Below are 25694 nucleotides of genomic sequence, written 5' to 3'. Positions count from 1 at the left end.
CGGAGGGAGAGTGTCGGTCGGAGGGAGAGTGTCGGTCGGAGGGAGAGTGGGTCGGAGGGAGAGTGTGTCGGAGGGAGGGAGTGGGTCGGAGGGAGGGAGTGGGTCGGAGGGAGGGAGTGGGTCGGAGGGAGAGTGTGTCGGAGGGAGACTGTCGGTCGGAGGGAGAGAGTGGGTCGGAGGGAGAGAGTGGGTCGGAGGGAGAGAGTGGGTCGGAGGGAGGGAGTGGGTCGGAGGGAGGGAGTGGGTCGGAGGGAGGGAGTGGGTCGGAGGGAGGGAGTGGGTCGGAGGGAGAGAGTGTGTCGGAGGGAGAGAGTGTGTCGGAGGGAGAGAGTGTGTCGGAGGGAGAGAGTGTGTCGGAGGGAGAGCGTGTGTCGGAGGGAGAGAGTGTGTCGGAGGGAGAGTGTGTCGGAGGGAGAGTGTGTCGGAGGGAGAGTGTGTCGGAGGGAGAGTGTCGGTCGGAGGGAGAGTGTGGGTCGGAGGGAGAGTGGGTCGGAGGGAGAGTGTGTCGGAGGGAGAGTGTGTCAGAGGGAGAGTGTGTCGGAGGGAGAGAGTGTGTCGGAGGGAGAGTGTGTCGGAGGGAGAGTGTGTCGGAGGGAGAGTGTGTCGGAGGGAGAGTGTCGGTCGGAGGGAGAGAGTGGGTCGGAGGGAGAGTGGGTCGGAGGGAGAGTGTGTCGGAGGGAGAGTGTGTCGGAGGGAGAGTGTGTCAGAGGGAGACTGTCGGTCGGAGGGAGGGAGTGGGTCGGAGGGAGGGAGTGGGTCGGAGGGAGGGAGTGGGTCGGAGGGAGGGAGTGGGTCGGAGGGAGGGAGTGGGTCGGAGGGAGAGTGTCGGTCGGAGGGAGAGAGTGGGTCGGAGGGAGAGAGTGGGTCGGAGGGAGAGTGGGTCGGAGGGAGACTGTCGGTCGGAGGGAGAGAGTGGGTCGGAGGGAGGAAGTGGGTCGGAGGGAGGGAGTGGGTCGGAGGGAGAGTGTGTCGGTGGGAGAGTGTGTCGGTGGGAGAGTGTGTCGGAGGGAGAGAGTGTGTCGGAGGGAGAGTGTGTCGGAGGGAGAGAGTGGGTCGGAGGGAGACTGTCGGTCGGAGGGAGAGAGTGGGTCGGAGGGAGGAAGTGGGTCGGAGGGAGGGAGTGGGTCGGAGGGAGAGTGTGTCGGTGGGAGAGTGTGTCGGTGGGAGAGTGTGTCGGAGGGAGAGAGTGTGTCGGAGGGAGAGAGGGTCGGAGGGAGAGAGTGGGTCGGAGGGAGAGTGGGTCGGAGGGAGACTGTCGGTCGGAGGGAGAGAGTGGGTCGGAGGGAGGAAGTGGGTCGGAGGGAGGGAGTGGGTCGGAGGGAGAGTGTGTCGGAGGGAGAGTGTGTCGGAGGGAGAGTGTGTCGGAGGGAGAGTGTGTCGGAGGGAGAGAGTGGGTCGGAGGGAGAGAGAGTCCGGAGGGAGAGAGTGGGTCGGAGGGAGAGAGGGTCGGAGGGAGAGAGAGGGTCGGAGGGAGAGAGAGGGTCGGAGGGAGAGAGTGGGTCGGAGGGAGAGAGTGGGTCGGAGGGAGAGAGAGTCCGGAGGGAGAGAGTGGGTCGGAGGGAGAGAGTGGGTCGGAGGGAGAGAGTGGGTCGGAGGGAGAGAGTGTCGGAGGGAGAGAGTGTCGGAGGGAGAGAGTGTCGGAGGGAGAGAGGGTCGGAGGGAGAGAGTGGGTCGGAGGGAGAGAGTGGGTCGGAGGGAGAGAGTGGGTCGGAGGGAGAGAGTGGGTCGGAGGGAGAGAGTGGGTCGGAGGGAGAGAGTGGGTCGGAGGGAGAGAGTGGGTCGGAGGGAGAGAGTGGGTCGGAGGGAGAGAGTGGGTCGGAGGGAGAGTGTCGGTCGGAGGGAGAGTGTCGGTCGGAGGGAGAGTGGGTCGGAGGGAGAGTGGGTCGGAGGGAGAGTGTGTCGGAGGGAGACTGTCGGTCGGAGGGAGGGAGTGGGTCGGAGGGAGAGAGTGGGTCGGAGGGAGAGAGTGTCGGAGGGAGAGAGTGTCGGAGGGAGAGTGGGTCGGAGGGAGAGAGTGGGTCGGAGGGAGAGAGTGGGTCGGAGGGAGAGAGTGGGTCGGAGGGAGAGAGTGGGTCGGAGGGAGAGAGTGGGTCGGAGGGAGAGAGTGGGTCGGAGGGAGAGAGTGGGTCGGAGGGAGAGAGTGGGTCGGAGGGAGAGAGTGGGTCGGAGGGAGAGTGTGGGTCGGAGGGAGAGTGTCGGTCGGAGGGAGAGTGTCGGTCGGAGGGAGAGTGGGTCGGAGGGAGAGTGTGTCGGAGGGAGACTGTCGGTCGGAGGGAGGGAGTGGGTCGGAGGGAGGGAGTGGGTCGGAGGGAGGGAGTGTGTCGGAGGGAGAGTGTGTCGGAGGGAGAGTGTCGGTCGGAGGGAGAGAGTGGGTCGGAGGGAGAGTGGGTCGGAGGGAGAGTGGGTCGGAGGGAGAGTGGGTCGGAGGGAGACTGTCGGTCGGAGGGAGACTGTCGGTCGGAGGGAGGAAGTGGGTCGGAGGGAGGGAGTGGGTCGGAGGGAGAGTGGGTCGGAGGGAGAGTGTGTCGGTGGGAGAGTGTGTCGGTGGGAGAGTGTGTCGGAGGGAGAGTGTGTCGGAGGGAGACTGTCGGTCGGAGGGAGACTGTCGGTCGGAGGGAGAGAGTGGGTCGGAGGGAGAGAGTGGGTCGGAGGGAGAGAGTGGGTCGGAGGGAGAGAGTGGGTCGGAGGGAGGAAGTGGGTCGGAGGGAGGGAGTGTGTCGGTGGGAGAGTGTGTCGGTGGGAGAGTGTGTCGGTGGGAGAGTGTGTCGGAGGGAGACTGTCGGTCGGAGGGAGACTGTCGGTCGGAGGGAGAGAGTGGGTCGGAGGGAGAGAGTGGGTCGGAGGGAGAGAGTGGGTCGGAGGGAGGGAGTGGGTCGGAGGGAGAGTGGGTCGGAGGGAGAGTGGGTCGGAGGGAGAGTGGGTCGGAGGGAGAGTGGGTCGGAGGGAGAGTGTGTCGGTGGGAGAGAGTGTGTCGGTGGGAGAGTGTCGGTCGGAGGGAGAGAGTGTGTCGGAGGGAGAGAGTGTCGGAGGGAGAGTGTGTCGGAGGGAGAGTGTGTCGGAGGGAGAGTGTGTCGGAGGGAGACTGTCGGTCGGAGGGAGGGAGTGGGTCGGAGGGAGGGAGTGGGTCGGAGGGAGAGTGTGTCGGAGGGAGAGTGTGTCGGAGGGAGACTGTCGGTCGGAGGGAGGGAGTGGGTCGGAGGGAGGGAGTGGGTCGGAGGGAGAGTGTGTCGGAGGGAGAGTGTCGGTCGGAGGGAGAGAGTGGGTCGGAGGGAGAGTGGGTCGGAGGGAGAGTGGGTCGGAGGGAGAGTGGGTCGGAGGGAGACTGTCGGTCGGAGGGAGAGAGTGGGTCGGAGGGAGGGAGTGGGTCGGAGGGAGGAAGTGGGTCGGAGGGAGGGAGTGGGTCGGAGGGAGAGTGTGTCGGAGGGAGAGTGTGTCGGAGGGAGAGAGTGTGTCGGAGGGAGAGAGTGTGTCGGAGGGAGAGAGTGTGTCGGAGGGAGAGAGTGTGTCGGAGGGAGAGAGTGTGTCGGAGGGAGAGAGTGTGTCGGAGGGAGAGAGTGTGTCGGAGGGAGAGAGAGTGTCGGTGGGAGAGAGAGTGTCGGTGGGAGAGAGAGTGTCGGTGGGAGAGAGAGTGTCGGTGGGAGAGAGAGTGTCGGTGGGAGAGAGAGTGTCGGTGGGAGAGAGTGTGTCGGTGGGAGAGAGTGTGTCGGTGGGAGAGAGTGTGTCGGTGGGAGAGAGTGTGTCGGTGGGAGAGAGTGTGTCGGTGGGAGAGAGTGTGTCGGTGGGAGAGTGTGGGTCGGAGGGAGAGTGTGGGTCGGAGGGAGAGTGTGGGTCGGAGGGAGAGTGTGGGTCGGAGGGAGAGTGTGGGTCGGAGGGAGAGTGTGGGTCGGAGGGAGAGAGTGGGTCGGAGGGAGAGAGTGGGTCGGAGGGAGAGAGTGGGTCGGAGGGAGAGAGTGGGTCGGAGGGAGAGAGTGGGTCGGAGGGAGAGAGTGGGTCGGAGGGAGGGAGTGGGTCGGAGGGAGGGAGTGGGTCGGAGGGAGGGAGTGGGTCGGAGGGAGGGAGTGAGTCGGAGGTAGGGAGTGAGTCGGAGGTAGGGAGTGAGTCGGAGGTAGGGAGTGGTTCGGAGGGAGCGAGCGAGTTCGAGGGAGAGGGTCGGAGGGAGAGAGTGGGTCGGAGGGAGAGAGCGAGTTTGAGGGAGAGGGTCGGAGGGAGGGAGTGGGTCGGAGGGAGGGAGTGGGTCGGAGGGAGGGAGTGGGTCGGAGGGAGGGAGTGGGTCGGAGGGGGAGTGTGTCGGAGGGGGAGTGTGTCGGAGGGGGAGTGTGTCGGAGGGGGAGTGTGTCGGAGGGAGAGTGTGTCGGAGGGAGAGTGTGTCGGAGGGAGAGTGTGTCGGAGGGAGAGTGTGTCGGAGGGAGAGAGTGGGCGGGAGGGAGAGAGTGGGCGGGAGGGAGAGAGTGGGCGGGAGGGAGAGAGTGGGCGGGAGGGGCAGAGTGGGCGGGAGGGAGAGAGCGAGTTCGAGGGAGAGGGTCGGAGGGAGAGAGTGGGTCGGAGGGAGGGAGAGAGCGAGTTCGAGGGAGAGGGTCGGAGGGAGGGAGAGGATCGGAGGGAGGGAGCGGGTCGGAGGGAGGGAGAGTGTGTCGGAGGGAGAGTGTGTCGGAGGGAGAGTGTGTCGGAGGGAGAGTGTGTCGGAGGGAGAGTGTGTCGGTGGGAGAGTGTGTCGGTGGGAGAGTGGTTGGGAGGGGGAGAGTGGGTCGGAGGGAGAGTGGGTCGGAAGGGGAGAATGTGTCGGAGGGAGAGTGTGTCGGAGGGTGAGTGGTTGGGAGGGGGAGAGTGGGTTGGAGGGAGAGTGGTTGGGAGGGGGAGAGTGGGTCAGAGGGAGAGTGGGTCAGAGGGAGAGTGGTTGGGAGGGGGAGAGTGGGTTGGAGGGAGAGTGGTTCGGAAGGGGAGAGTGTGTCAGAGGGAGAGTGTGTCAGAGGGAGAGTGGGTTGGAGGGAGAGTGGTTGGGAGGGGGAGAGTGGGTCAGAGGGAGAGAGCGCGTTCGAGTTCGAGGGTCGGAGGGAGAGAGTGGGTCGGAGGGAGGGAGTGGGTCGGAGGGAGAGAGTGGGTCGGAGGGAGAGAGGATTTGAGGGAGAGAGTGGGTTTGAGGGAGAGAGTGGGTCGGAGGGAGAGAGTGGGTCGGTGGGAGAGAGTGGGTCGGTGGGAGAGAGTGGGTCGGAGGGAGAGAGTGGGTCGGAGGGAGAGAGGGTCTGAGGGAGAGAGTGGGTCTGAGGGAGAGAGTGGGTCTGAGGGAGAGAGTGGGTCTGAGGGAGAGAGTGGGTCTGAGGGAGAGAGTGGGTCTGAGGGAGAGAGTGGGTCTGAGGGAGAGAGTGGGTCTGAGGGAGAGAGTGGGTCTGAGGGAGAGAGTGGGTCGGAGGGAGAGAGTGAGTCGGAGGGAGAGAGTGAGTCGGAGGGAGAGAGTGGGTCGGAGGGAGAGAGTGGGTCGGAAGGAGAGAGTGTGTCGGAGGGAGAGTGGGTCGGAGGGAGAGAGTGGGTCGGAGGGAGAGAGTGGGTCGGAGGGAGAGAGTGGGTCGGAGGGAGAGAGTGGGTCGGAGGGAGAGAGTGGGTCGGAGGGAGAGAGTGAGTCGGAGGGAGAGAGTGAGTCGGAGGGAGAGAGTGAGTCGGAGGGAGAGAATGGATGTGAGGGAGAGAGTGGGTGTGAGGGAGAGAGTGGGTGTGAGGGAGAGAGTGGGTCGGAGGGAGAGAGTGGGTCGGAGGGAGAGAGTGGGTCGGAAGGAGAGAGTGTGTCGGAGGGAGAGTGTGTCGGAGGGAGAGTGTGTCGGAGGGAGAGTGTGTCGGAGGGAGAGAGTGTGTCGGAGGGAGAGAGTGTGTCGGAGGGAGAGAGTGTGTCGGAGGGAGAGAGTGTGTCGGAGGGAGAGAGTGTGTCGGAGGGAGAGAGTGGGTCGGAGGGAGAGAGTGGGTCGGAGGGAGAGAGTGGGTCGGAGGGAGAGAGTGGGTCGGAGGGAGAGAGTGAGTCGGAGGGAGAGAGTGGGTCGGAGGGAGAGAGTGGGTCGGAGGGAGAGAGTGAGTCGGAGGGAGAGAGTGAGTCGGAGGGAGAGAGTGAGTCGGAGGGAGAGAGTGAGTCGGAGGGAGAGAATGGATGTGAGGGAGAGAGTGGGTGTGAGGGAGAGAGTGGGTGTGAGGGAGAGAGTGGGTGTGAGGGAGAGAGTGGGTCGGAGGGAGAGAGTGGGTCGGAAGGAGAGAGTGTGTCGGAGGGAGAGTGTGTCGGAGGGAGAGTGTGTCGGAGGGAGAGAGTGTGTCGGAGGGAGAGAGTGTGTCGGAGGGAGAGAGTGGGTCGGAGGGAGAGAGTGGGTCGGAGGGAGAGAGTGGGTCGGAGGGAGAGAGTGGGTCGGAGGGAGAGAGTGGGTCGGAGGGAGAGAGTGAGTCGGAGGGAGAGAGTGGATCGGAGGGAGAGAGTGGATCGGAGGGAGAGAGTGGATCGGAGGGAGAGAGTGGGTCGGAGGGAGAGAGTGGGTCGGAGGGAGAGAGTGGGTCGGAGGGAGAGAGTGAGTCGGAGGGAGAGAGTGAGTCGGAGGGAGAGAGTGGATCGGAGGGAGAGAGTGGATCGGAGGGAGAGAGTGGATCGGAGGGAGAGAGTGGATCGGAGGGAGAGAGTGGATCGGAGGGAGAGAGTGGATCGGAGGGAGAGAGTGGGTTTGAGGGAGAGAGTGGATCGGAGGGAGAGAGTGGATCGGAGGGAGAGAGTGGATCGGAGGGAGAGAGTGGATCGGAGGGAGAGAGTGGATCGGAGGGAGAGAGTGGGTTTGAGGGAGAGAGTGGGTTTGAGGGAGAGAGTGGGTTTGAGGGAGAGAGTGGGTCGGAAGGAGAGAGTGGGTCGGAAGGAGAGAGTGGGTCGGAGGGAGAGAGTGTCGGAGGGAGAGAGTGTCGGAGGGAGAGAGTGTCGGAGGGAGAGAGTGTCGGAGGGAGAGAGTGTCGGAGGGAGAGAGTGTCGGAGGGAGAGAGTGTCGGAGGGAGAGAGTGTCGGAGGGAGAGAGTGTCGGAGGGAGAGAGTGTCGGAGGGAGACTGTCGGTCGGAGGGAGAGAGTGGGTCGGAGGGAGAGAGTGGGTCGGAGGGAGAGAGTGGGTCGGAGGGAGAGAGTGGGTCGGAGGGAGAGAGTGGGTCGGAGGGAGAGAGTGGGTCGGAGGGAGAGAGTGGGTCGGAGGGAGAGAGTGGGTCGGAGGGAGAGTGTGGGTCGGAAGGAGAGAGTGTGTCGGAGGGAGAGTGTGTCGGAGGGAGAGTGTGTCGGAGGGAGAGTGTGTCGGAGGGAGAGTGGGTCCGGAGGGAGAGAGTGGGTCGGAGGGAGAGAGTGGGTCGGAGGGAGAGAGTGGGTCGGAGGGAGAGAGTGGGTCGGAGGGAGAGTGTGTCGGAGGGAGAGTGTCGGTCGGAGGGAGGGAGTGGGTCGGAGGGAGGGAGTGTGTCGGAGGGAGAGTGTGTCGGAGGGAGAGTGTATCGGAGGGAGAGTGTCGGTCGGAGGGAGAGTGTCGGTCGGAGGGAGAGTGTCGGTCGGAGGGAGAGTGTCGGTCGGAGGGAGAGTGGGTCGGAGGGAGAGTGGGTCGGAGGGAGACTGTCGGTCGGAGGGAGAGAGTGGGTCGGAGGGAGGAAGTGGGTCGGAGGGAGGGAGTGGGTCGGAGGGAGGGAGTGGGTCGGAGGGAGGGAGAGTGTGTCGGAGGGAGAGTGTGTCGGAGGGAGAGTGTGTCGGTGGGAGAGTGTGTCGGTGGGAGAGTGTGTCGGAGGGAGACTGTCGGTCGGAGGGAGAGAGTGGGTCGGAGGGAGAGAGTGGGTCGGAGGGAGGGAGTGGGTCGGAGGGAGGGTGGGTCGGAGGGAGAGTGTGTCGGTGGGAGAGTGTGTCGGTGGGAGAGTGTGTCGGTCGGAGGGAGAGAGTGGGTCGGAGGGAGAGAGTGGGTCGGAGGGAGGGAGTGGGTCGGAGGGAGAGTGGGTCGGAGGGAGAGTGGGTCGGAGGGAGAGTGGGTCGGAGGGAGAGTGGGTCGGAGGGAGAGTGTATCGGAGGGAGAGTGTGTCGGAGGGAGAGTGTATCGGAGGGAGAGTGTATCGGAGGGAGAGTGTGTCGGAGGGAGAGTGTGTCGGAGGGAGAGTGGGTCGGAGGGAGAGAGTGGGTCGGAGGGAGAGAGTGGGTCGGAGGGAGAGAGTGGGTCGGAGGGAGAGAGTGGGTCGGAGGGAGAGAGTGGGTCGGAGGGAGAGAGTGGGTCGGAGGGAGAGAGTGGGTCGGAGGGAGAGAGTGGGTCGGAGGGAGGGAGTGTGTCGGTGGGAGAGTGTGTCGGAGGGAGACTGTCGGTCGGAGGGAGAGAGTGGGTCGGAGGGAGAGAGTGGGTCGGAGGGAGGGAGTGGGTCGGAGGGAGAGTGGGTCGGAGGGAGAGTGGGTCGGAGGGAGAGTGGGTCGGAGGGAGAGTGTGTCGGAGGGAGAGTGTGTCGGAGGGAGAGTGTGTCGGAGGGAGAGTGTGTCGGAGGGAGAGTGTGGGTCGGAGGGAGAGAGTGGGTCGGAGGGAGAGAGTGGGTCGGAGGGAGAGAGTGGGTCGGAGGGAGAGAGTGGGTCGGAGGGAGAGAGTGGGTCGGAGGGAGAGAGTGGGTCGGAGGGAGGGAGTGTGTCGGAGGGAGAGTGTGTCGGAGGGAGAGTGTCGGTCGGAGGGAGAGTGTCGGTCGGAGGGAGAGAGTGGGTCGGAGGGAGAGTGGGTCGGAGGGAGACTGTCGGTCGGAGGGAGACTGTCGGTCGGAGGGAGAGAGTGGGTCGGAGGGAGGAAGTGGGTCGGAGGGAGGGAGTGGGTCGGAGGGAGGGAGTGGGTCGGAGGGAGGGAGAGTGTGTCGGAGGGAGAGTGTGTCGGAGGGAGAGTGTGTCGGTGGGAGAGTGTGTCGGTGGGAGAGTGTGTCGGAGGGAGACTGTCGGTCGGAGGGAGAGAGTGGGTCGGAGGGAGGGAGTGGGTCGGAGGGAGAGTGGGTCGGAGGGAGAGTGGGTCGGAGGGAGAGAGTGTGTCGGAGGGAGAGAGTGTGTCGGAGGGAGAGAGTGTGTCGGAGGGAGAGAGTGTGTCGGAGGGAGAGAGTGTGTCGGAGGGAGAGAGTGTGTCGGAGGGAGAGAGTGTGTCGGAGGGAGAGAGTGTGTCGGTGGGAGAGAGTGTGTCGGTGGGAGAGAGTGTGTCGGTGGGAGAGAGTGTGTCGGAGGGAGAGAGTGTGTCGGAGGGAGAGAGTGTGTCGGAGGGAGAGAGTGTGTCGGAGGGAGAGAGTGTGTCGGAGGGAGAGAGTGTGTCGGAGGGAGAGAGTGTGTCGGAGGGAGAGAGTGTGTCGGTGGGAGAGTGTGTCGGTGGGAGAGTGTGTCGGTGGGAGAGTGTGTCGGTGGGAGAGTGTGTCGGTGGGAGAGTGTGTCGGTGGGAGAGAGTGGGTCGGAGGGAGAGTGTGTCGGTGGGAGAGAGCGGGTCGGAGGGAGAGAGCGAGTTTGAGGGAGTGGGTCGGAGGGAGAGAGTGTGTCGGAGGGAGAGAGTGTGTCGGAGGGAGAGAGTGTGTCGGAGGGAGAGAGTGTGTCGGAGGGAGAGAGTGTGTCGGAGGGAGAGAGTGTGTCGGTGGGAGAGTGTGTCGGTGGGAGAGTGTGTCGGTGGGAGAGTGTGTCGGTGGGAGAGTGTGTCGGTGGGAGAGTGTGTCGGTGGGAGAGAGCGGGTCGGAGGGAGAGTGTGTCGGTGGGAGAGAGCGGGTCGGAGGGAGAGAGCGAGTTTGAGGGAGTGGGTCGGAGGGAGGGAGTGGGTCGGAGGGAGCGAGCGAGTTCGAGGGAGAGGGTCGGAGGGAGAGAGTGGGTCGGAGGGAGAGAGCGAGTTTGAGCGAGAGGGTCGGAGGGAGAGAGTGGGTCGGAGGGAGGGAGTGGGTCGGAGGGAGGGAGTGGGTCGGAGGGAGGGAGTGGTTCGGAGGGAGCGAGCGAGTTCGAGGGAGTGGGTCGGAGGGAGAGAGTGGGTCGGAGGGAGAGAGCGAGTTTGAGGGAGAGGGTTTGAGGGAGAGGGTCGGAGGGAGAGAGTGGGTCGGAGGGAGAGAGTGGGTCGGAGGGAGAGTGGGTCGGAGGGAGAGTGGGTCGGAGGGAGAGTGGGTCGGAGGGAGAGTGGGTCGGAGGGAGACTGTCGGTCGGAGGGAGAGAGTGGGTCGGAGGGAGGAAGTGGGTCGGAGGGAGGGAGTGGGTCGGAGGGAGGGAGTGGGTCGGAGGGAGGGAGAGTGTGTCGGAGGGAGAGTGTGTCGGAGGGAGAGTGTGTCGGTGGGAGAGTGTGTCGGTGGGAGAGTGTGTCGGTGGGAGACTGTCGGTCGGAGGGAGACTGTCGGTCGGAGGGAGAGAGTGGGTCGGAGGGAGGGAGTGGGTCGGAGGGAGAGTGGGTCGGAGGGAGAGTGGGTCGGAGGGAGAGTGGGTCGGAGGGAGAGTGGGTCGGAGGGAGAGAGTGGGTCGGAGGGAGAGAGTGGGTCGGAGGGAGAGAGTGGGTCGGAGGGAGAGAGTGGGTCGGAGGGAGAGAGTGGGTCGGAGGGAGAGAGTGGGTCGGAGGGAGAGAGTGGGTCGGAGGGAGAGAGTGTGTCGGAGGGAGAGAGTGTGTCGGTGGGAGAGAGTGTGTCGGAGGGAGAGAGTGTGTCGGTGGGAGAGAGTGTGTCGGTGGGAGAGAGTGTGTCGGTGGGAGAGAGTGTGTCGGTGGGAGAGAGTGTGTCGGTGGGAGAGTGGGTCGGAGGGAGAGAGTGGGTCGGAGGGAGAGAGTGGGTCGGAGGGAGAGAGTGGGTCGGAGGGAGAGAGTGGGTCGGAGGGAGAGTGTGGGTCGGAGGGAGAGAGTGTGTCGGAGGGAGAGAGTGTGTCGGTGGGAGAGAGTGTGTCGGAGGGAGAGAGTGTGTCGGTGGGAGAGAGTGTGTCGGTGGGAGAGAGTGTGTCGGTGGGAGAGAGTGTGTCGGTGGGAGAGTGTGTCGGTGGGAGAGTGTGTCGGTGGGAGAGTGTGTCGGTGGGAGAGAGTGTGTCGGTGGGAGAGAGTGTGTCGGTGGGAGAGTGTGTCGGTGGGAGAGTGTGTCGGTGGGAGAGTGTGTCGGTGGGAGAGAGTGGGTCGGAGGGAGAGTGTGTCGGTGGGAGAGAGTGGGTCGGAGGGAGAGAGCGAGTTTGAGGGAGTGGGTCGGAGGGAGGGAGTGGGTCGGAGGTAGGGAGTGGTTCGGAGGGAGCGAGCGAGTTCGAGGGAGAGGGTCGGAGGGAGAGAGTGGGTCGGAGGGAGAGAGCGAGTTTGAGGGAGAGGGTCGGAGGGAGAGAGTGGGTCGGAGGGAGAGAGTGGGTCGGAGGGAGGGAGTGGGTCGGAGGGAGGGAGTGTGTCGGAGGGAGGGAGTGTGTCGGAGGGAGAGTGTGTCGGAGGGAGAGTGTGTCGGAGGGAGAGTGTGTCGGAGGGAGAGTGTGTCGGAGGGAGGGGCAGAGTGGGCGGGAGGGGCAGAGTGGGCGGGAGGGGCAGAGTGGGCGGGAGGGGCAGAGTGGGCGGGAGGGAGAGAGTGGGCGGGAGGGGCAGAGTGGGCGGGAGGGAGAGAGCGAGTTCGAGGGAGAGGGTCGGAGGGAGAGAGTGGGTCGGAGGGAGGGAGAGAGCGAGTTCGAGGGAGAGGGTCGGAGGGAGGGAGAAGATCGGAGGGAGGGAGCGGGTCGGAGGGAGGGAGAGTGTGTCGGAGGGAGAGTGTGTCGGAGGGAGAGTGTGTCGGAGGGAGAGTGTGTCGGAGGGAGAGTGTGTCGGAGGGAGAGTGGGTCGGAGGGAGAGTGGGTCGGAAGGGGAGAATGTGTCGGAGGGAGAGTGTGTCGGAGGGTGAGTGGTTGGGAGGGGGAGAGTGGGTTGGAGGGAGAGTGGTTGGGAGGGGGAGAGTGGGTCAGAGGGAGAGTGGTTGGGAGGGGGAGAGTGGGTTGGAGGGAGAGTGGTTCGGAAGGGGAGAGTGTGTCAGAGGGAGAGTGTGTCGGAGGGTGAGTGGTTGGGAGGGGGAGAGTGGGTCAGAGGGAGAGAGCGCGTTCGAGTTCGAGGGTCGGAGGGAGAGAGTGGGTCGGAGGGAGGGAGTGGGTCGGAGGGAGGGAGTGGTTCGGAGGGAGAGCGAGTTCGAGGGAGAGGGTCGGAGGGAGAGAGTGGGTCGGAGGGAGAGAGTGTCGGAGGGTGAGTGGTTGGGAGGGGGAGAGTGGGTTGGAGGGAGAGTGGTTGGGAGGGGGAGACTGGGTCGGAGGGAGAGACTGGGTCGGAGGGAGAGACTGGGTCGGAGGGAGAGACTGGGTCGGAGGGAGAGACTGGGTCGGAGGGAGAGACTGGGTCGGAGGGAGAGACTGGGTCGGAGGGAGGGAGTGGGTCGGAGGGAGAGAGCGAGTTCGAGGGAGTGGGTCGGAGGGAGAGAGTGGGTCGGAGGGAGAGAGTGGGTCGGAGGGAGAGAGTGGGTCGGAGGGAGAGAGTGGGTCGGAGGGAGGGAGTGTGTCGGAGGGAGGGAGTGTGTCGGAGGGAGAGTGTGTCGGAGGGAGAGTGTGTCGGAGGGAGAGTGTGTCGGAGGGAGGGGCAGAGTGGGCGGGAGGGGCAGAGTGGGCGGGAGGGGCAGAGTGGGCGGGAGGGAGAGAGCGAGTTCGAGGGAGAGGGTCGGAGGGAGAGAGTGGGTCGGAGGGAGGGAGAGAGCGAGTTCGAGGGAGAGGGTCGGAGGGAGGGAGCGGGTCGGAGGGAGGGAGCGGGTCGGAGGGAGGGAGAGTGTGTCGGAGGGAGAGTGTGTCGGAGGGAGAGTGTGTCGGAGGGAGAGTGTGTCGGAGGGAGAGTGTGTCGGAGGGAGAGTGGTTGGGAGGGGGAGAGTGGGTCGGAGGGAGAGTGGGTCGGAAGGGGAGAATGTGTCGGAGGGAGAGTGTGTCGGAGGGTGAGTGGTTGGGAGGGGGAGAGTGGGTTGGAGGGAGAGTGGTTGGGAGGGGGAGAGTGGGTCAGAGGGAGAGAGGGTCAGAGGGAGAGTGGTTGGGAGGGGGAGAGTGGGTTGGAGGGAGAGTGGTTCGGAAGGGGAGAGTGTGTCAGAGGGAGAGTGTGTCGGAGGGTGAGTGGTTGGGAGGGGGAGAGTGGGTTGGAGGGAGAGTGGTTGGGAGGGGGAGAGTGGGTCAGAGGGAGAGAGCGCGTTCGAGTTCGAGGGTCGGAGGGAGAGAGTGGGTCGGAGGGAGGGAGTGGGTCGGAGGGAGGGAGTGGTTCGGAGGGAGAGCGAGTTCGAGGGAGAGGGTCGGAGGGAGAGAGTGGGTCGGAGGGAGAGAGTGTCGGAGGGTGAGTGGTTGGGAGGGGGAGAGTGGGTTGGAGGGAGAGTGGTTGGGAGGGGGAGAGTGGGTCAGAGGGAGAGTGGGTCGAGGGGGAGACTGGGTCGGAGGGAGAGACTGGGTCGGAGGGAGGGAGTGGGTCGGAGGGAGAGAGTGGGTCGGAGGGAGAGAGTGGGTCGGAGGGAGAGAGTGGGTCGGAGGGAGAGAGTGGGTCGGAGGGGGTGAGTGGTTGGGAGGGGGAGAGTGGGTTGGAGGGAGAGTGGTTGGGAGGGGGAGAGTGGGTCAGAGGGAGAGTGGGTCGAGGGGGAGTGGTTGGGAGGGGGAGAGTGGGTCGGAGGGAGAGTGGGTCGGAGGGAGAGTGGGTCGGAGGGGGAGAGTGGTTGGGAGGGGGAGAGTGGGTCGGAGGGAGAGTGGGTCGGAGGGAGAGTGGGTCGGAGGGAGAGTGGGTCGGAGGGAGAGTGGTTGGGAGGGGGAGAGTGGGTCGGAAGGGGAGAGTGGGTCGGAGGGAGAGTGGTTGGGAGGGGGAGAGTGGGTCAGAGGGAGAGTGGGTCAGAGGGAGAGTGGGTCGGAGGGAGAGTGGTTGGGAGGGGGAGAGTGGGTCAGAGGGAGAGTGGGTCAGAGGGAGAGTGGGTCGAGGGGGAGTGGTTGGGAGGGGGAGAGTGTGTCGGAGGGAGAGTGTGTCGGAGGGAGAGTGGTTGGGAGGGGGAGAGTGGGTCAGAGGGAGAGTGGGTCGAGGGGGAGTGGTTGGGAGGGGGAGAGTGGGTCGGAGGGAGAGTGGGACGGAGGGAGAGTGTGACGGAGGGAGAGTGGTTGGGAGGGGGAGAGTGGTTGGGAGGGGGAGAGTGGTGGGAGGGGGAGAGTGGGTCGGAAGGGGAGAGTGGGTCGGAAGGGGAGAGTGGGTCGGAAGGGGAGAGTGGGTCGGAGGGAGAGTGGGTCAGAGGGAGAGTGGTTGGGAGGGGGAGAGTGGTTGGGAGGGGGAGAGTGGGTCAGAGGGAGAGTGGGTCGAGGGGGAGTGGTTGGGAGGGGGAGAGTGGTTGGGAGGGGGAGAGTGGGTCAGAGGGAGAGTGGGTCGAGGGGGAGTGGTTGGGAGGGGGAGTGGGTCGGAGGGAGAGAGTGGGTCAGAGGGAGAGAGTGGGTCAGAGGGAGAGTGGTTGGGAGGGGGAGAGAGGGTCGGAGGGAGAGAGTGGGTCAGAGGGAGAGTGGTTGGGAGGGGGAGAGTGGGTCGGAGGGAGAGTGGTTCGAAGGAGAGTGAGTTGAAGACAGTCCCTATGGCATTCAGCGAGGGAGATGGAAGCCAAGTTCAGACAGGAATGTAAAACCAATGCTGCTTTGCACAACAGAGATTGTTTCATTGGAGAGTTTGAAAATCTGGAATGTATTTGACTGTCAGATGGAATGAGTCTTCGATAAAATAAGTCACGGGTTTATGATCAACAGGACGTGAATTATTAACCGCATTAGCTCAGGGCAGGTAACAAGGCTTTAATCAAAGTTGACGTTTTAACAACATATTTAGTGACTTTTTAAAACTTCACTTGTCCGCTATCATGGCTGGGCCCAGCATTTATTCCCTGTCCCTCGTCGCCCCTTGTGAGCTGCCTTCTTGAACCGCTGCAGTCCGTGTGCTGTTATTAGACTACACTGCCCTGAGAGAGGGAATTCCAGGATGTTGACCCAGGAACTCTGAAGGAACGGCGATATATTTCCAAGTCAGGCCAGGGAGTGACCTGGAATGGGTGGTGTTACCATGTATCTGCTGCCCTTGTCCTTCTAGATGAAAGTGGTCATGTGTTTGGAAGGTGTTTGGAAGGTGGTCATATGTTTGGTGGAGGGAGGGGATGTTTGTGGATGTGGTGCCAATCAAGAGGCTGCTTTGTCCTGGACGGTGTCAAGCTTCTTGAGTGTTGTTGGAGCTGCCCCCATCCAGGGCAAGTGGGGAGTATCCCATCACCCTCCTGACTTGTACCTTGTAGATGGTGGGTGGGCATTGGGGAGTCAGGAGGGGAGTTACTCCCGCAGTATCCCTAGTCTCTGACCTTCTCTTGTAGCCACTGTGTTTATGTGGTGAGTCCAGCTGAGTTTCTGATCAATGATTGCCCTCAGGAAGTTGATAGTGGGGAGCACTCAATGATGGTAACACCATTGAATGTCAAGGGCAGTGGTTAGATTGTCTCTTACTGGTGACGGTGATAGTCTGGCATTTGTGTGGCTCGAATGTTACTTGCCACGCAGAGTCATAGAGCCATACATCACAGAAACAGACCCTTTGGCCCAACTCATCCATGCTGACCAGGTATCCAAAATAAATCTAGTCCCATTTGCCAGCACTTGGTCCCTATCCCCCAAACCCTTCCTTATCATATACTCATCCAGATGCCTTTTAAATGTTGCAATTGTACCAGCCTCCACCACATCCTCTGGCAGGTCATTCCATACACGTACCACCCTCTGCGTGAAAAAGTTGCCCCTGAGGTCTCTTTTATATCTTTCCCCTCTCACCCTAAACCTATGCCCTCCAGTTTTGGACTCCCCCATCCTGGGGAAATATACCTTGTCTATTTACCCTATCCATGCCCCTCTATAAGGTTACCCATCAGCCTCCAACCCTTGGGGGAGAACAGGCCCAGCCTATTCAGCATCTACCTACAGCTCAAACATTCCAACTCTGGCAACATTCTTGTAAATCTTTTGTGAACCCTTTCAAGTTTCATAAAATCCTTAATATACCAGGGAGACCAGAATTGCACACAGTATTCCAAGCCTGGATACTGTCCAGATCTTGTTGCATTTGAACATGAACTACCTCATTATCTGAGGAGTTGTGAATGGTGCTGAACGTTGTGCAAGCATCAGCGAACATCCCCACTCCTGACCTTGTGATGGAGGGAAGGCCAATGATGAGGCAGCTGAAGATGGTTGGGCCTAGGACACTCCCCTGAGGGACTCCTGCAGAGATGTCCTGGAGCTGAGATGACTGACCTCCAACAACCACAGCCATCTTCTTATGTGTCAGGTATGACTCTAACCAGTGGAAAGTTTGCCCCCTGATACCCATTGATTCCAGTTTAACTAGGGCTCCTCAGTTGAATGCAGCCTTGATGTCAAGGGCTGTCCCTCTCCCCTGCCCTCCCCTCTGGAATTCAGCTCTTTTGTCCATGTTTGACCCAAGGCTGTAATGAGGTCAGGAGCTGAGTGACCCTGGGGGAACCCAAACTGGGCATCACTGAGCAGGTTATTGCTGAGCAGGTGCTGCCCGATAGCACTGTTACTGACACCCTCCATCACTTTTCTGATGATGGAGAGTAGATTGATGGGGCGAAAATTGGCTGGGTTAGGTTTGTCCTGCTTTTCATGTACAGGACATACCTGGGCAAATTTCCACATTGTCGGGTAGATGCCAGTGTTGTAACTATAGCTTGGCTACGGGAGCGGCAAGTTGTGGAGCACAAGCCTTCAGTCCTATTGCTGGAATGTGTTCAGGGCCCACAGCCTTTGCAGTATCCAGTGTCTCTAACCATTTCTTGAAATCACGTGGAGTGAATCGAATTGGCTGAAGACAGACAACTGTGTCCCATTCAGTACGGTGATAGTGCCACACAACACAATGGAGGGTATCCTCAATGTCTCCACAAGGACTGTGCAGTGGTCACTCTTACTGATACTGTCATAGACAGATTAAAGTGGGATTGTGATGTCTGTCAAGGGAATTCTTCAAATGTGACCCAGGCCAGATTCAATATGTTGAGATGAGAAATGAAGAAGAAAATGTCTCTGGCAAAAAGGGAATATCATGATCGTGGTTGACCAATGGTCTAACTCCACATACCTGCCTACTTGCGGAACGTTTCAGAGAACACCTCTGGGACACTCGCACCAACCAACCCAACCGCCCCGTGGCTGAACACTTTAACTCCCCCTCCCACTCCGCCAAGGACACGCAGGTCCTTGGCCTCCTCCATCGCCAGACCATGGCAACACGACGCCTGGAGGAATAGTGCCTCATCTTCTGCCAAGGAAACCTCCAACCACAAGGGATGAATGCAGATTTCTCCAGCTTCCTCATTTCCCCTCCCCCCACCTTATCTCAGTCCCAACCCTCAGACTCAGCACCGCCTTCTTGACCTGAAATCTTCTTCCCGACCTCTCCGCCCCCACCCCCTCTCCGGCCTATCACCCTCACCTTAACCTCCCTCCACCTATTGCATTTCCAACGCCCCTCCCCCAAGTCCTTCCTCCCTACCTTTTATCTTAGCCTGCTTGGCACACTTTCCTCATTCCTGAAGAAGGGCTCATGCCCGAAACGTCGATTCTCCTGCTCCTTTGATGCTGCCTGACCTGCTGCGCTTTTCCAGCAACACATTTTTAATCTCTGATCCCCAGCATCTACAGTCCTCATTTTCTCCTCATTCACTTAGTCTGTCAACATCCCCTTGTAACTTTATGCTATCAGCTACGCTGTCTACAATACCACCCAACTTCGTGTCATCAGCAAATTTGGGTAAGTGCATTTCTATATTTTTATCAAAATTTGTTCATAAATTACATGAATAACTGAGACCCTAATGCAGATCCTTGTGGGACCCTCCTGGTCACATCTGCCAATTTGAGTACTTACCCATTATTCCTCCGGGTGGCACGGTGGCACAGTGGTTAGCACTGCTGCCTCACAGCGCCTGAGACCCGGGTTCAATTCCCGCCTCAGGCGACTGACTGTGTGGAGTTTGCACATTCTCCCCGTGTCTGCGTGGGTTTCCTCCGGGTGCTCCGGTTTCCTCCCACAGTCCAAAGATGTGCAGGTCAGGTGAATTGGCCATGCTAAAATTGCCTGTAGTGTTAGGTAAGGGGTAAATGTAGGGGTATGGGTGGGTTGCACTTTGGCGGGTCGGTGTGGACTTGTTGGGCCGAAGGGCCTGTTTCCACACTGTAATGTAATCTAATCTAATCTAATCCCTCCTCTCTGTCTCCAGGTACCTAACCAATGTCCTAACCATGTCAGTAATTTGCCCTCAATTCCAATGGGCTTCCATCTTCATTAAGGCTCTTACAGAGACTTTATCAAATGTCATTGGGAATAAGTAACACCAGTAGATATTCCCTGTCTACTAACAGTCACTTCTTCAAGACATTCAGTGAGGTTTGTCAGGCAGGACCTACATGCCCTGAATCCCTGCTGCTTCTCCCTGATTAAGTGAAAATGTTCAAAGTGTTCAGCTGACTGTAGACTCCGATTTCCCACCACAGATGCTAGGCTGCCTGGTTCTGTAGTTCCTAATTTTCCTCTTTCAGCCTTCTGTAAAAGTGGACTTGATTATTCTTTTATAAAGGTTGTGTGATCAATCCTACAGGCCAGTCACATTAACACCAGTATTGACAGTGATTTGATGAAGTAATTGGGGTGGAGGGATTTGAGGTAAGCGAAGGAGAGTCAGCATGGCAGGGCAAGCAAAACGGGCTGAATGGCCTACTGCTTTTCCAACATTTGACTAAACTCATTGGTGGTTCTGATGAAGTGAGAGAGAAATTGATAAAGGGAATTTGGTGGATATGGTTGACATGGATTTTATGAAAGAGTTAAACAAAGTGCCACATGATAGAATTCACAAATAGAACTTAGGCTGATAGATATTGTTAATCAACCTGGAATCATTACAATTCTCTGGAGCAAGTGGGACTTGAAGCCAGGCATCCTAGCTTAGAGGTGTGGACACTATCACTGTGTCACAAGAGCCCTGAACTTAGGCTTAAAGAATAGAAGGGTCAGTTTCCAACTGGAACTCTGAGGGATAGGATTGATGACTATTTGGAAAAGCATAGAGTAATTAAAGGCAGTCAGCATGGCTTTGTGAGGGGAAGGTCATGCCTCACAAATCTTACTGAGTTCTTTGAGGAGGTGACAAGACAGGTCGAGCAGTAGATGTGGTGTATATGGACTTCAGCAAGGCATTTGATAGGGTTCCCCATGGTAGGCTCATTCATAAAGTCAGGAAGTATGGGATACAGGGAGATTTGGTTGTCTGGATTCAGAATTGGCTGGCTGACAGAAGGCAGAGAGTAGGTTGTAGATGGGAAGTATTCTGCCTGGAGATCAGTGTTGAGTGGGGTCCTGCAGGGCTCTGTTCTTGTGCCTCTGCTCTTTGTAGTTTTTATAAATGACTTGGATGAGGAGGTTGAGGGGTGGGTTAGTAAATTTGCTGATGACACAAAGTTTGGAGGTGTCCTCGATAGTATAGAGGGCTACTGCAGGCTGCAGTGCGACGTATACAGGATGCAGAGCTGGGCTGAGAAATGGCAGATGGAGTTCACCCTGGATAAATGCGAAGTGATGCATTTTGGAAGGTCGAACGCGAATTAAAGACAGGATTCTTGGCAATGTGGAGGACAGAGGGATCTGGGTGTGCAAGTACATAGATCACTCAAAATTTCCACCCAAGTGGATAGAGTTGTTAAGAAAGCATATGGTGTTTTGGCTTTCATTAACAGGGGGATCGAGTTTAAGAGCCGCGAGGTTTTGCTGCAGCTCTACAAGTCCCTGGTGAGACCACACTTGGAATATTGTGTCCCATTCTGGTCGCCCTACAAAGGAAAGATACAGAGGCTTTGGAGAGGGTGCAAAGAAGGTTTACCAGGATGCTACCTGGACTGGAGGGCTTGCCTTATGAAGAAAAGTTGAATAAGCTCAGACTTTTCTCTCCGGAGAGAAGGAGGAAGAGAGGAGACCTGATCAAGGTATACAAGATAATGAGAGGAATAGATAGAGACTTTTCCCCAGGGCAGGATTGACTGGTACCAGGAGTCACAGTTTGAAGATATTAGGAGGAAGGTATAAAGGAGACGTCAGAGGTAGGTTCTTTACGCAGAGAGTTGTGAATGCATGGAATGCGTTGCCAGCTGAGGTGGTGGAAGCGAAGTCATTGGGGACATTTAAGCGACTGCTGGACATGCACATGGACAGCAGTGAATTGAGGGGTGCGTAAGCTAAATTATTTTATTTTAGATTAGGATTAAACCTTGGCACAACATCATGGGCCAAAGGGCCTGTTCTGGGCTGTACGTTTCTGTGTTCTATGTTCTATGGACAAGAAAAAGGCATAAGGACAGAAAAGAAGGAACTGTGGTCAGTGGTTGTTTTGGGGCCTGGAATAATTGTTGTTCCTCAGGGCTCAGTGCTGTCATTGCTGCTTTTTGGTTTAAATAAAAAAATGGACATTGGGCTGGAGTAAAAATTCAACATTTGTCAATTAAACCAAACCTGGAGACTGGCAGTGAGAACGTATGAATCGGCCACAACTGGACACAGAGAGACAAACAGATTAGACAGACAGGCGGCTGGTGTTTGAAATTTATTTGTGGAGGAGTAGGAGCTGAGATATTTACACAGAAGGGAAGTATGAACCGGGGACTGAGGGACCCAGTGTTCATGGGCCTCTGCCAAAGTGAGAGTGTGGTTTGCAAAGTATCTGGTATCCTCACTCTCATAAACAGGGGCACTGAGTGCAAACAAAGAGAAGTTTGGTCGAACCTTTCGAAAGCTCTAGTGAGCTGGTAACTAGAGCATTGTATCCAGGAGAAAGTTAGAAAGAATGTAAGAGTCCTTGAGGTGGGGGACGGGCTATGGCAAGAGGAGATTTCCCAGAAAGGTTCCAGGCATTGAGTTTCAGTTGCAACACCAGGTTGGAAAAGCTGAGGCTGTTTACCTTGGAGCTAAAAATGTGTTTTCTCCTCATTGTGCCCTTCCTCACCGCAGGCAATATCAGCGATGTCAGGCAGACAATCCCAACTCCCAGCTGAAAAGCAAATTTCTAACTGCTTTGGCCTGATGGTGCAGTCCCACGTTAATGTGGAGAATTTCCTGTTACCAACTATTGCATCCGTCACCGTTTTAAGTGACCTTGTGCGACAGGTCAGAAAAATAAACGATGTTGAACTGAAGCGAAGCAGTCCAGACAAGAAATCCCTGTTTCCAAAGCCAGAGTCATTCAAGAGCTGCCTGATGAAGATTTGCAATGAAACCATAAACTCACTTGATGCGACCAGCAATAACCTGCGTAACATCCAGAGGACGTGTAACCAACTGAAGGGGAGTCTTCAAGCAGAACCCTCCACCAAGCAGCAGGCCAGAGTTCAGGCCTGTGTAAATCAGTGCAAGGAAAACGCAGCTTCAGTGGAACAGAAACTCTCCGAGCTGAGTAATCTTTACAATGAGCTGTGGGAAATGTGTGAAGCTTCCCAGATTGCCAGCCAGGATCAAATGGAAAAAATAAGGGAACTCCTGGAAAAAGCCAGAGAAGGGAAGGACGCAATCGAGAAAGAGAAAGTTGATTTGGATAATAAATGGAGTGAGGTTTCCCAAAGGCATGAGGAACTCCTTAATCAATACAATGATGTGAGCTCCAGTGCTCACGTTGATGAGTTTTGTGAGCAAGGACTGAAGAAGATGATGGAGATGATTCCAGAAATTATGGATTTGTTGAGCAATCTGAGCAGCCCATTGCAGCTTGCAGTGATGCTGGGGAAAGGGTTAATGTTCCTCAAAACGCTGATTGCTGATCTCAAAAATAAAGATCCCTCAAAATCCAACTTGGAAATTACGAAGTTCCTCAGCGAGGTTCGAGAACAAGCAGAACTGAAGATCAAGCAAGTCCAAGCTGAGCTGGAGAACTCACAAAACAAGTACAAAGCCTGTTATGAAGAGATGAAACGTTTGGATAAAGAGAGTGAGCAACTATCGACAGAGATACAGGACACTCAGACCCAGGAGGAGTCTGTCAAGACCAATCTCCAGCTGATAGTTGAAGGACTGAAGGTACTCAGGAAGATCCAATCCAACTGGGCAGACATGATCACATTCATTCAATTTGTCCCCAAGTTAACTGAAAGTTTCCTGAGCACATTTACAAAGTTTGGTGCTGGGGGTGAAGCAGTCTCACAGCGTGCTCCAGAGATTTTAGCCAGCACTCAGATCCAGGTGTCCCAGGCAGTCAGTATCTCGGACAGCGTGAAGGCCCTGTCTGAAACCTACGTGCAGATTTATCAGGATCACCTTCAACAACCACTGGGTGAGCTGAGCTCATTGCTGGGTGGACAGGGCACAGACGACACGTTTAAGGAGATTCAGAGAAAATGTGAAGCAGCTAAACAGGCAGCACGTGAAAAAGTCACTCAGAATCAAGAGGTGTTTACCAAGAATGGAGCAGAAGCTATTAAAAAACTCCCTGATTTGCTGAAATAAGAAAGTTAATCCACAAAATAGGAACAGGAGTTGACCATTTGCCAACCCTCAACCCCCAGATCCTGTTCCACCAATCAATGTGCTGACTGCTGATCTCCCACCTCCATCCATTGTCCTGTCTGCTTCAATATCATGACCTAAAGTCACACTGAGGAGAGACCTTGTATGTGGTTGAGACACCTTCTGCAAAGATGACATTGCATTTCCTGTAAGAGCATACCCAGACCCCTTTGAACATAAACATTTACAAAATTCACAGATTTTGAACAAATTCTTTACTATTTTCAAAGCTCCTTCATCTGTCACATATTTGCCCATTCATTAACCTGTCTACATCTCCTTGCAGCCTCTCTGCCTTCACAATTTACAATCCTGCCTGGTTAAATAATTATCAATTTCACATTCTGATATTTGTTTTTACAAAAGAACTTAATTTATATAATGCCTTTCAAAACTACATTCCTCCCAAAGTGCATTACAACCAGTTAAGTTGCACATACTAAAGGCATTCATACCAGCGTAATTTCAAACAATGGGAGATGGTCTCCTTGAAATGTTTCTGATCCTGAGCAGGTCTTGACAGGACAGGTTCTGAAAGAATGTTTCATCTCCTGGAGAAGTCTAGAAACTGGGGAGCTGATTAAAACAGGGCTCTGGTTTGGGACAGAGCTGAGGAGGAATTTCTTCTTTGAGGAGTTTTGGAATTCTTTATTCCAAAGAGCAGTGCAATCTGGCTGACTGAACTGATTTATGACTGAGCTCAAACAGATTTTTGATGAAGAACAAAGTAAACGTCATAGGGGAGAGACAGGAGACAGCAGACAAATCCAAAATCTGATCAGACCTGATCTTAGGAAGTCATGAAGCAACTCAAAGGGCCAAGTGATCCACTCTGGCTCCAATTTCTTGAGATGTTGTGAATTCAGAAGTAAGTTAAAATGCTGATCCTTGCTGTACACTACAGGTCATAGACCTCCAGTCAGAAAAACACCCCTCCACAACTGCTCTCTGTCTTCTGTGATCAAGCCAGTGTTGTGTATAACTTACCAACTCTCTCTGGATCCCCTGTGACTCAATCGCCTGGACTAGCCTACTATGGGGGGTCTTGGGTTTGTAGGTTTAGGGATACCTGGATAGTTAATTTTAAATAGTTCAATAAAAGGGATGAGGAACATCTTTTTTAATGTGATATATCTTGGAAATCACGTGGTTTCAGGTAATTGTTGGTACTGGTCAGAAAAGATGCCGGACTGTATTTGAGGCTGGGTTTTATGCCTGTTCTATCTGAACAATGTTTTACTATCTTTGAATTTCAGTCGGGAAAAGTTCTGGAATAAGGGAGCTGCTGTCTGTTTCTGTAGCAGCTTTGTGCTGAATCCCATGAGTCACCTGATTGCCTTTGAAAAGTCATCGGAAAAAAATCCTTGATTCTGTTTCCTGAGCAGGTAGAGGTCCCAGAGGCATCTGCCCAGATTGGACTATATGTGCCAGGTCAATACCATCCTGCACTGCCCACAAGGCTGAGTACTCAGCCCCTTACTGTCCTCCTATACACTCACCACTGTGTAGCTAAATTCTGCTCAAACTCCAATTACAAATTTGCTGATGACACCACTGTAATGGGTCAGATCTCCAACAACAGCAAGACAGAATACAGGAAGGAGATAGAAGTGACGTGGTGTAAAGGGAACAATCTCTCCCTCAACACCAACAAAATGAAGGAGCTGGAAGTGGAGGGGAGGACACACCCCTGTCTGTCGATATGGGGCTGAGGTGGAGGTGGTTCCTAAATATCACCAACAATCTGTCCTGGTCCATCCACATCAATGCAACAGTCAAGAAAGTATATCTATGTCTCGACTTCCTCAGGAGGTGAAGGAAATGCAGCATGCCCACAAGAATTCTTACCAATTTTTACAGATGTACCACAGACAGCATCCTATCCAGATGCATCACAGCTTGTTACAGCAGCTGCTCTGCCCAAGACCACACAAGAAACTACAGAGAGTTGTGAACACAGCCCAGTCCATCAGGCAGACCAGGCTTCCATCCATTGTCTCTGTCTATACCTCCCCCTGCCTCGGGAAAGCAGCCAGCAACATCAGAGACCCCTCACAGTTCAGAGTGTGGTGCTGGAAAAGCACAGCAGGTGAGGCAGCATCCGAAGAGCAGGAGAATCGACGTTTCGGGCATAAGCCTTTCATTAGGAACGGGACCCCTCACAGCCTGCTTATACTCTCTTCCAGCATCTTCTATTGGGCAGAAGATACAAAAGTTTGAAAACGGACCAACAAGAACAGCTTCTTCCCCGCTGTTATCAGACTTGAATGGCCTCTCATACCTTAGAGTTGATCTTTCTCTGTCGCTGACACACAATATTTTGCATTCTGTTCTATTTTACCCTGATGTAATGATGTAAGGTATGTTTTGTTTGGATAGTGTGCAGTACAATACTTTTCACTGTATCTTGGTACATGTGACAATAATCAAATCAAATCAAATCATAAAACCCTGAACATTCCAAAACCTTTTGTTCACCTTTGAGAACTAAAATTTATTGGCCAGTGTGTATCATCTCAAAATGATTCTTTGCAGTGGGAAATTTATTTTTGTCTCTTTTCACACTGTGAAAAGACATGTGTTTGTGTCTGTGCTCCTGAGTTTATTTCGAGAATAAAACATTTGTATTTTCATCTAACAAACTGTATGTTAACCAATGCTGCATATTCATTGAATAAACTTTGAATGAACCAACCTTTATGTGTTTTTAAAGAAACCTGTCTGATAGATCTTTCAAATTCTAAGATGAATTAGAATTTGAAAATTCTAATGCCACAGGCTGATAATATGCTAAATGGCAGTCTTGTCTGTTGACATAAACTGTGACGACCAGTAACTGGAGCATACAGCTGGCAATCCTCATCTAACTGCGATTGCAAGTGTGCTTGGCTCATGTCCAGCTTTGTGAAGTACAGCTCCTGCTAGTTTTGTTTATAAATCCCCCATACGAGGGAATTGGGTATTTATCCAGCTGCAAGAAGCAGTTTACTGTTTGTATAAAATCCCCACAAAGGTGCACTGACCCATCAGGTTTCACAATCAGTCTGATCGGTGCTGCCCATTCCACAATCTGGGCTGGTTTGATGTTCCCTTTGTTGCCCAGCCTCTGATTTCTGCCTCTACTTTTGCCCGTGAGGAAATGGCAC

At 56.8% G+C, this 25694-nt stretch overlaps 1 protein-coding gene across 2 annotated transcripts in view; it reads left to right on the top strand.

Annotated features, from left to right (window-relative positions):
- The window catches only part of LOC122552538 (uncharacterized), a 32801-nt gene extending 7559 nt beyond the window's left edge, over window positions 1-25242 (top strand). Inside the window, exons 1-2 of one of the 2 annotated variants that reach the window (XM_043695222.2) lie at window positions 17452-17757; window positions 21004-25242. In XM_043695222.2, coding sequence (XP_043551157.2) covers window positions 21016-22488 — 1473 coding nt within the window. In that variant the 5' untranslated portion in view covers window positions 17452-17757; window positions 21004-21015 and the 3' untranslated portion in view covers window positions 22489-25242. Of the gene's footprint in view, window positions 1-17451; window positions 17758-21003 lie in introns of those variants that run through there. The other variant, XM_087991018.1, reaches the window with a different exon arrangement.
- Window positions 25243-25694: the final 452 nt, after the last annotated feature.

Source organism: Chiloscyllium plagiosum, unplaced genomic scaffold (assembly GCF_037043375.1).
Source record: "Chiloscyllium plagiosum isolate Xiang-an unplaced genomic scaffold, Cpla_swu_hap1 HiC_scaffold_10, whole genome shotgun sequence".
Taxonomy (NCBI): domain Eukaryota; kingdom Metazoa; phylum Chordata; class Chondrichthyes; order Orectolobiformes; family Hemiscylliidae; genus Chiloscyllium; species Chiloscyllium plagiosum.
This window is presented reverse-complemented; position numbering and strand designations above follow the sequence as displayed.